At 46.0% G+C, this 10,448-nt stretch overlaps 1 protein-coding gene across 1 annotated transcript in view; it reads right to left on the bottom strand.

Moving 5' to 3' along the window:
- Positions 1–740: 740 nt before the first annotated feature.
- Positions 741–10,448, bottom strand: part of LOC142592646 (putative phospholipase B-like 2) — an 85,486-nt gene continuing 75,778 nt past the window's right edge. Inside the window, exons 11-12 of the mRNA XM_075704205.1 lie at positions 6,543–6,702; positions 741–967 (exon numbers count right to left, since the gene is read on the bottom strand). Coding sequence (XP_075560320.1) covers positions 794–967; positions 6,543–6,702 — 334 coding nt within the window. The 3' untranslated portion in view covers positions 741–793. The remainder of the gene's footprint in view (positions 968–6,542; positions 6,703–10,448) is intronic.

Genomic DNA, 10,448 nt, shown 5'->3' with positions numbered 1-10,448 from the left:
CTCATGAAGGCACTAGAGGTATCATTGATGGAGCAGCGATGGCTGAAGGGGATTCGGTTAGTAAGCTGTCGATTGCATTAACAGATAAAAAACTTGCTTTTCTGAGGTCGCATATGCGCACTCGTTCATCTTAAGGAGGCGGTCATGGTTCCTTTGAATTTTTAATGCTTATTCCTGCCAGTTTTGTGCTTTGTGGGGGGGGGGGCGCTTTTGTCTTGGTAAAAATGAGTGTTACTCAAAATTAATAATGATTTGGAAGTCAGCGCTGGTCTTCGTTCTTCATTTGGTCCCTCTGTCTATGTACGCGCTCTAAGTGATGTTTGCAATGGAATACCAACTAGCCCGTACCCAAACCTTGTTTCGTTTTTCTCGGCCAGCGTTCTCCTTTCTACATCAACCACATAGTATGCATCGACAAACTGACATTTGTAGGATTAATTCCACATCATACACATCCCCGCGTAGGGTCTTGCCACCAAAGTGGCACTCGGTATGGCGAAGTTTGCTCTTTCTAAGCGACAATGAAATTGCCCGTGAAACAGGATAACTGGGCTGGGATGTTTCCAACAATTTATTCAAATGCTATTCCTATACACGCTTCGTGAGTGGCCTGAACCAAATAGAATAGTGCGAAAAGAATGCGCACATAATACCAACCCTGCTATCGTTCCGGCTTCCATCGAATCTGAAGAACACGCTTTATATGTAGAAAAAAATGGGGAGATGGCAGGGGGACGTGATTCGGGCCAACGAACTATGATGGTTTATTTTTCTGCTAGTTTTGTGCTCCCGACTATTTGCAGGATCCCCATGTGTGCACCACGGGACTGAAATCCCAGCGGTCGGGGTGTCCAACGTGACTGTCGCGGAAACCACTGGTGCTCCACTGGAACACGGGCTGCACGCTCCAGGTCGGGCCACTGATTCCGAAGAACTGCAGCTTCTTGAACCTTTCGTAGCTGGTTACCTGAAACCGAGGGGAAAAAAAGGAGACCACGCACTCACACTGAAAGTGCCAAGTGTCGTGCCCGGCTGTCGAGGAGATAAACACAAAAAATGACGTACAGCGCGAAGGACAAGGACTGCGAGAGATGACATACAAGCGCTGTTTATTCAGCGCCGTGTATGTCATCTCTCGCAGTCCATATCCTTCGCGCTGTACATCATTTTTTGTCATGTATTCATGTCAGCCCAAGCATCCACCCTAGAGATAAGTACAATACGACTGTGTAACGTGCCATACGTGAAGAAGCTGCGTGCTGGTTTCGTGGCCGCATTACAGGTGCCTGCTGCCATTTTAAGGGAGAACACTAACCGAGGGTCTTGTTTTTTGGTTAGTTAAAACCACATGAAGTCAAGGAATAATATAGGCAATAAAAGGAACAAAATATGTAAATAATTGTTCTAATTGTATTGTAGGGCTCATATGGAAAGAGGTGATGAAAGACACGAAAAGATTATTTGCTGCAAGTGGGAGCCGACGCCACACCTTCCGTATCGTGCGTGCTAACACTTATATGGAGCTGCGGTGGCGCCGGTCTTCCATTCCCCTTTCTTGGGTATTCCCTGTTTGTATATGTGCACTATATCTAGCCTTGGGAGTGTTATGTCAGTTTGGCTCGCAAGTACGGCAGATATATATGAAAAATTCTTTCACTCCCACGTAACATGTGGTTAAGAAAGCCCCCCCCCTCAGCAACAAGTATATAAACCCTCGTTTGCTGCGTCATTACATCACCCCTGAAAACATCGCAAACCCTGCTATGCATAGACGCAGAAAAACGGGAAGGAATGAGGAGCGTTTTTTTTTTGTCAGTTATAATCACTTCAAGGCACAATGAAGAACAGTTTTCTTTTACTGAAACCTAGAAATAAGAAAAGGGAAATTAGGCATCATGAAAAGACAGCTTGCTTCAGGTGGAAGTCGAATCCATAGTTTCGTCAGAGTTGTCTTTAGGGCATCACGGAACAGCTCTCTGCTACTTCAGAGGCGAGCGCTACGGTTAAAATGCACATTATGTAGGATTATTTCAAGTGTTTAATCGCCAGAAAGAAAAACAACAAAGTACGAAGGCATTTTTGAGGCAGAGGTTGTGGCAACTAGAACCTGTGCTGATTGCTTCCAAAGTGCTCTGCAGTTATCTTGATCCAGTTGTGCTCGTGGCACGTGCGCGGTGCAGCGATTGTCAAGTCCAGCGACCATAGCAGCGACTGCTACTATGATGTCAGCATCCGGAAGAGGGCGCCTGGTAGCTTGACGTCACCAACGTATATATAAAAGGACGCTGCCCTGAGACACCCATCATTTTTTGAGGCAGCGGTTGTGGTAACTAAAACCCCTTCTGATTGCTTTCTGCTTGCTCTACCGGTTAGTGTCTGTTTTCTATACGCGATTAAGTGTTCCTTCTTGCCGCGACTACTGCCTCCGAATTCATGTCTCTTTTCTCTTGTATGCGTTTGCTACTTTTGCTGCCCGTGCCTTCCAATGCAAAGCGGGACAAAAAATATTGAATTTCTTGAGGCATTGCATCGCTCTTGGCTCGGAATTCTCGGTAATTAGTTAACAGTTAAAATTATAGAGAAGTTAGCTCAGGAAGCCATCGGGGAACATGCGTCCCTAGGTGAGAGTGTGCAATTTCTGTGTGACAGTTTTGACTCTGTCGAGGTGATCCAGGATGAATTGACACTACCTAACAAGGGAACCGTTGCGCGAAATGAAGTGCTAACCAGAAGAGTTACGGAACTCGAACAGTATTCTAGGCTAAGTAAGGTTCAAATCAAGGGCATGCCAGTGTCAGGACTGTGGTGCCGTTCTGAAGCGGATTGGTGAAGCTATTCAATGTCCTAAGACGCCTAGCGACATTGATAGAATTCATCGCGTCTCAACTAAATCAGATGAAAAGAGCATTGTCACAAGGACATGTTGGCGGGGCAAGCAAAACGACTTTGTCAGTAAAGCGCGTAAGGCCCATCTGAACTTTTCTGATGTTGGCTTCTCTGGTGCTCTGATAGCGCAATTTGTGCGAACTATCGCCTGCCTTCCGAGAACGAACGATGGTTTTCCAAGGCTGTTACACACACAAAAAAGCTTACAAATAGCAATTTATGTGGACACACAATTGCATTATCAAGGCTCCCAGGTCTGGTGATAGTAGGGTATATCGTATTAGTGACCTAAGCATACTTTCTTAGCCACTGGGTTCTTTGTTCATTTTTGTTCCGCACACATTTTCCCCATCTATCGCTTATCATGGCTCTGGTGTCTACTGAACAGCCGAAGCACATGCTAGGTAAAAGTAATCATTCTAAGGAACATTTTAACGAACGAAGGCTCCGAAAAAAATTCAGATAGTGACAATAATTGTATAAGTTCAATTGCTCATTCCTTTTCAATCGTTTGCATCTCTAAAACTTGGCTCTGCACATACTAAAGGAACCTTTGGGGCCTGTCATCGTACGAAGCTCAGTTTATGCCACTATTCTACCGGTAATTATGGTGGCGCAGCAATCTTTATTGCCTCACATCTATAGTATAGCACGTTGTGGGGCTAGTTATTTCATAAACTCTAAAAACAGAGAGTCCCGGGCACTCTTTTCGAGGGAGCATCTGCTTGTCTCATATTTTACTCTTTTCCAGAGTAGATCGACCCCCATTGAGAGCGAGTAGAACAACTCCCCCTGACAGAGTTTTATTACTCCACCGCAAGGGAGTGCTAGTACTCTTCTGCAGAGTTCTTGTACTCTCCTCACGAGGGTAGTAATACACCCCCAGAGTGCTTCTACTCCCCCAAACCGAGCACTTCTACTCCTTCAAGTGGAGTGTTTCTACTCTCCCAAACAGAGGGCTTGTACTCCTTGAGAACAGAGTGCTAGTACTCTTCCCAATAGCGTGAAAGCACGATGTAGAGCCATGGTCTCGTTAGAGGGCATGCGCAACATTTACATGTGGGGAATATTTGATTACTTCCCAAGCAGCTACTGCACTCATGCTTGGTGAATAGAATGTATTCTGTAGTTGCCGAGTTACTCAAATGGAACATTTCCTCTCTTAAAAGGGCAAAATCTTTATTGATCAGTCACAAGCCAAACTTCATAATAATTTGAGTAACATACTGACACATACACAAGATCAGATTACAATGATGCCCACGAGCTTTACAGCACATCTTGTAAATAAAACATCAGTCTATTGTCTAAAGGTTCATCAGTATTACAGTGTAGAAATATATTTCATTGTGAATTGTCTCCATCTTTTCAGATATATATAACAGAATGGAAAGTTAAACTAAGAACAAACATGCGCAAACTCACAAGGTACTAACACTACGATCGAGGAGAGATATGCGCCACATTGCTAGCCAGAAAAGTCATTTCTGGCACAAAACGCAGACACTTCTATGGCAGAGGTTACCAGATGAGCTGCTAAGCATGGGGACAGATAACGTAAATTGTGCAAGGAACTTTTTTGTGGAATATTCTAAGACAGCAGCTCATTTGATAAAGTCCTGTACAGCATATGGAAGTTCCTGGCTGCGAGTACAGTGAATTTAGAAATGTGTTCTATATTCTCATCTGAGGATGTGGGTCAAGCTGGCTTTGCTTATATTTCACATAAAGTGATTCATGTATGGGTTGCTGGCTTTGCTTATATTTCACATAAAGTGATTCATGTATGGGCTGCACCACATTGTTTCTAAGCGTGTCTTTGTCGTGGTTCTGCAGCAATATCCTGCCCGGTCTGAAAGCAGTACAGAGGCGTATCATATTTCCTATTGGGTTGGCGTCCTCACGAATGTAGTTTCCTTTTGCTGTTACACTTTCTCACAAATAAATTAAATTAAATTTACAATATTGTCTTGTGTGTAGCAAATGAGTACAAAACTGCAAGGAGCATTGGCAATAAAATCTTGCGCATCGCATTTCTTGTCATCTTTGTACGTAGCTTTTCATTCCGCATTACGGTAAGAATGCGATACTTCTGAGCAGCACCTAGCACAAATACGTGATCAATTATTGTGAGTAGTAGAAAATGCAATATAACTAAAATATAGCATGGCTACAGTTGTGAATCAAAAATCAGATATGATGAACATGATGCATCGAAGGCGACATAAGCATAAGTACCGGCACGGAGGTGCGCGAAGAAAACAGAGAAGCAACTCATAAATTAGGAAAGGCACCATTATGTTTTACATACCCCTTCCATGCATGTTGATTTTGCATGTGGCTATGCATATAGTTGCACAATGAACGAACTACCTCAAACCAAAGCTTTTTTCCTACTGAAATGGCTAAGGTACGCTAAAGTAAGAAAAATTATTGCGCTTCACAGAATCTTATCTACGTCTCAAAACAAGTATGTATGTGTCTGGGAAGACTAATACATCGCCTCAGTGTGCACTCTGTCTTAAGTCCAGAAATTTGCATTTACTATTCGCTAGCAGTGGTCGGAGTTCACTCGTGCCGAGAAATGAAATATGTGCACGATGCACTCATTGAACATGACGCAGTTCATTGCTGCATCACCACTGCACCGATCAATCGAGTAGCTTGAAGGTGCACGCCAGCCTCTTGGTCGCGCGGGCATTGCTGAACCAGAAATGATTACTAATGCTATCAACTTCCGTATCTTGACTAATGTTAAAAATTGAAGGAGGTATTTACGCTGCTGCCTCTATTCTATATTGAAGAAGACATACTAGTGAAAGTTATGTGCGCGTGTCGTATTTGTGCTCTGCGGCAATATATTTTGTATATTTCTGCATAGTACCAATGGAAGTCAGTGGTGGCCAACACAGACAACATGGATTTGTAGCTGGCGTTTCATGACAAGTTTCAAAAATGCCTTGAGCCAACAAGCATCGTATGCGCCGACGATGTTTCTGGTGGCACCGTGGGCCCCCTAGAATGCAAAACTATACCACTCGGTTTTTATTTCAAATAGACCATTAGCCATCCGTGATAGGTCAAAATGGTTCGGGCCGTGCCCATATGGGTGTGACGTCCGCCCACATGGGCTGGACCCGAATCATTCCCGCCTATCAGAGAGGCTGATTCGGAATAAAAATAGTTCGGAATAGTTTTACGTTATAGGGCCCATGATATCGTCTCCAATTAACTGCTCCGCATCATGGCTAAGCAGATACTGCGCCTTGGCCAATTGCAGCCACGAAAAATTGTCCTCAACTGCACAGATCTTCTTCAAGGTAGAACGAAGCGTACATTGTGCACGTCCTTCGAATGGAACGTCGAACACACGTGCGCGGTGCGAGACCTGCGGAAACACGTGCAGTGCTGCAGGCAATCAAGGCGGTGCGAAGGAGAGATGCACTCCCGCTGGTTGGGAAATTTTATCCCTCATGCGGCGCTATATAAGTACTATAGAATAGTACTGTAGAAATGATATAGAATGGCATCAAGCTGCCATTAACAGAAAATGTCTGAGCTTAAAGTCGGTCAATGTGGTGTGGGTAAGGAAACCTTTAAGAAAGAGAAATTGAAAGTGAAGGGAAGTGAAAAGTATACAAAAAGGCACCGCGTACCTTTGTGTCCATCCCACCGACTGGCCGTCGGTACATTTTGGGGATGTCGTACTTTCCGTTGGGGTCGAGCAGGTCATAGCGAGACGATACCGCATACACTGGGTTGTACGGCGGAGTGCAGTTGCAGCGGGAGTAAGGATCACGGGTGTAGTCGTTGTACCTTGAGGAGTAGAAGAAAAAAAAAACTGCTTTGGAGGTTAGCACATGTACTCAAGAAAACCATGACTGCCACATGTTGGCAAAATATCATGGCGAGAGTTTGCAATTCACAACATAGTGTGATGCTCAGGTAAGGTGAAAATGAAAAAGTTCACCTCAGTAATAGCATAATAGGCTATTCCAGGTGATCTGCAAAGAATGTGACATGCGCATGTTGATCACAAACACACGAAGCAAAAACAAAAGAAATATTTTTTCTTGCTTTTGCACATACGCCTGCACTTCTTTCAATTAATTAAAGATCGCTTTCCGAAGTACTACTTCATTCCAATATATATATATATATATATATATATATATATATATATATATATTGTTACGAAGAGTTGCGAAGAAATAGTTTTATTTACAGGCGATGGATGATTATCGTAGCGTGATCGTAGCACTGCCCAGCCTCTCCCACTCTTCGTTCTCTTCGGCTTCTCTTCTCTATTCTTGTCCGCGCCTTTCGTATCCATTACATTTCCCCGAAAGCAGACGAAGCCCGTGGGGCGAGTCATGATGGACAAGCAGGGAAGAAAGAGTCAGCTGAGTTCTGCTTGATCGCCGACCATTGCACAGGAGGCGAGCTATTACGTAAGTGAGTTCGCTCAAGCGGTCGACGACTACAAATAGGCCAGAATATTGTGACAAGAACTTTTGGCACAATCCACGCTTGCGTTGCGGTGTCCAAAGAAGAACCACGTCACATTTTTCCAAAGATTATTGTACGTGACGGTCGTCGTATCGCTCTTTCGGAGGACTTTGCGAGGCCAGAGTACGAAGACGAGCTATTCGACGGGCTTCTACGGCGAAACAAAGTCTTCAATACAGAATCGTCACTGTGCAGTACGAAGGGTAAGAAAGTGTCCAGAGGGCTTGGCGGTAACCTTGCATACAGGAGATGAAATGGGCTATAGTTCGTGATTTCGTGTTTCGCCGTGTTGTATGCGTAAGTGATGAATGGAAGCACGTCGTCCCAGTTCTAATGATTGGAGGAGACCTACATGGCAAGCATGTTGGTCAGCGTTCTGTTCGTCCTTTCAACGAGGCCATTGGTCTGTGGATGATACGGCGTGGAATGAGGGAACTGTGAAGTGCAAAAGCGAAGTAACTCTTCAATGGCATCAGCAGTGAACTGGCGACCACGGTTGCTGATGATGACAGGTGGTGGGCAATGAAGGACAACGGAACGCAGCAGGAAGACCGCCACGCAAGCAGCGGTAGAAGACGGTATGGCTGCAGCTTCTGCATACCGTGTAAGATGGTCTACGCAGACAATTATCCAACGGTTCTTGTTGTTAGATAACGGGAATGGGCCCAAAAGGTCAATGCCTACTTACTCGAGCGGCGTACTGGGGGGCGTCAATGGCCGAAGGGGACCCACGGCTGCGGTGGTCGGTCGCTTGTGACGTTGGCACGTTTCGCAACTAGCGACATAATGCTTGGTTGTTTCGTACATCTTGGGCCAGTAAACGCGCTCCTGCGTCGGGTGTAACGTTCGTACGAAGCCGAAATGGCCGGATGTCCCATCGTCATGCATGGCGCGTAGAACGGCGGAGCGGAGACTCTCGGGGACAACAAGCAGAAAACGCGCTCCATGCCCAGAGTAATCAGTTTTGTGGAGCAATTTATCACGGACAGTAAAGCGGCCACTGCCTTTAGAAGTACGGGCGGTGACAAAAAGCGGATCTAGGGTAACATCATTCCGTTGTTCTCGCTCAAAGTCTGCCGCGTCAGGGACCGTAGAAGTAAGAGCAGCGAGACGGTCGGCGAAATTCTCAGCATCGCAGTCGGTAGTCGCAACAGGAATCCGAAAGAGGCAGCCTGTGTCAGCGTGACGACGGCCACTCTTGTACGATGCCACAAAGTCGTATTCCTGTAGGCGCAGCGCCCAACGTGCGAGGCGACCAGAGGAATCACGCAAACCGACCAGCCAGCATAAAGAATGGTGGTCGGTGATAATCTTGAATGGTCTACCGTAAAGATAACACCGAAACTTTTGTATGGCAAAAACGGCTGCCAGGCATTCCTGTTCCGTAACCGTATAATTGCGTTCAGATTTGCTCAGGCAACGGCGGGCATATGGGACAACATGTTCAGCGCCACTGTGACGTTGTACAAGCACCGCTCCTATCCCGATTCCACTAGCATCAGTGTGAACTTCAGTCGGGCAAGATGGATCGAAGTGACGCAAGAGGGGTGCTGACGTTGGTATAAGCTTCAGTTGAGAGAATGATGCGTCACACACTGGTGTCCAATTGAAGGATGCATTTTGTCGCAAAATGTTTGTCAACGGGTAAACGATGTCGGCAAAGCGGGGAGCAAAACGACGAAAATACGAACATAGGCCAATGAATGAGCGGAGTTCTCGTGCTGACTGCAGTGGCTTGAAGGAGCTCACCGCTTCAATCTTACGAGGATCGGGTCTGCCGCCATCCTTGTCGACTAAGTGTCCCAGGATCAGTGTTTGACGTTCGCCGAACCAACACTTTTTTGAGTTTAGAACCAGTCCAGCTTTCTCAATGCAGTCGAGAACGAGGCTGAGGCGTTCGTTATGTTCTTCAAACGTGCGGCCAAACATTACAACATCATCGAGGTAACACATGCATATCTCCCACTTTAGACCACGTAGTACTGTGTCCATGAATCTTTCGAAGGTGGCAGGAGCATTGCAAAGGCCGAAAGGCATAACATTAAATTCGAATAAGCCATCCGGAGTCTCGAAAGCGGTCTTTTCCTTGTCGGCAGGGTCCATAGGTATTTGCCGATACCCCGATCGCAAATCAGGTGTTGAGAAATAAGAAGCAGCGTGTAAGCTATCAATGACGTCATCGATTCGCAGTAGTGGATATACATCCTTCTTCGCCACTGCGTTTAGATGTCTGTAGTCCACGCAGAATGTCCAGGAGCCATTTTTTCTCGCACCAGTATTACTGGGGCTGCCCATGGACTACACGACTCTTGAACGACACCTTTGTTCATCATCTCCTTGAATTGCTCTGCAATAACTTTGCGCTCGGACGATGACACTCGGTAGGGCTTCCGGCGGATGGGTTGTGCTGAGCCGGTATCTATTCTGTGACGAGCGCAGGACGACGGTAAATGAAGGGCTGCATCTCCATGCGTGAAGTCGAATGCAGCCTCATGCCTGGCAAGGACCCGTACCAGTGCTTGCCGTTCCGATGTGCCGAGAGCCTTGCTGATCATGCCGAGCATTAGCTCTTGAGAATGGCGATTATCTCAAGGAGAGCAAGCTGTAGAGACGTCCGTAGTTAGTGCCGCTATTGAGCTACACGCGGCTTCATCGAAGAGAGCGATTTTCATACCGCGAGGAAGGACAACCGGCGTGGCGGAACAGTTCAGCGCCCACAATGTGGCGACTCCTTTCGGCATGCACACGACAGAGCAGGGCACAAGTTTATCTTTTTAGCACAGTTTATGCAGAGAGGCCTAACTACAAGGTCAACACAATCAGCATCCACAGTAGTTGCAGAAACATGAACGGGCGTCAGGCACCACGACGGTGCAATCACTTCATCAAGAACACTGAGAGTGTCTGTGTCCCTGTCTTCACCACTCGAGCTTTGTTCGGACATTGCTGATATAAATAACTTATTCAATGATATTTCGCCCCAACCACAGTCCACGGAAGCGCCGCACTGTTCAAGAAAATCTATACCAAGAATAACATCGTGCGAACAACGA

This window comes from Dermacentor variabilis, chromosome 9, assembly GCF_050947875.1.
Source record: "Dermacentor variabilis isolate Ectoservices chromosome 9, ASM5094787v1, whole genome shotgun sequence".
NCBI classification, from domain to species: Eukaryota; Metazoa; Arthropoda; class Arachnida; order Ixodida; family Ixodidae; genus Dermacentor; species Dermacentor variabilis.
Note: the sequence above shows the minus strand (reverse complement) of the source record. Positions and strands in the feature narration are given on the sequence as shown.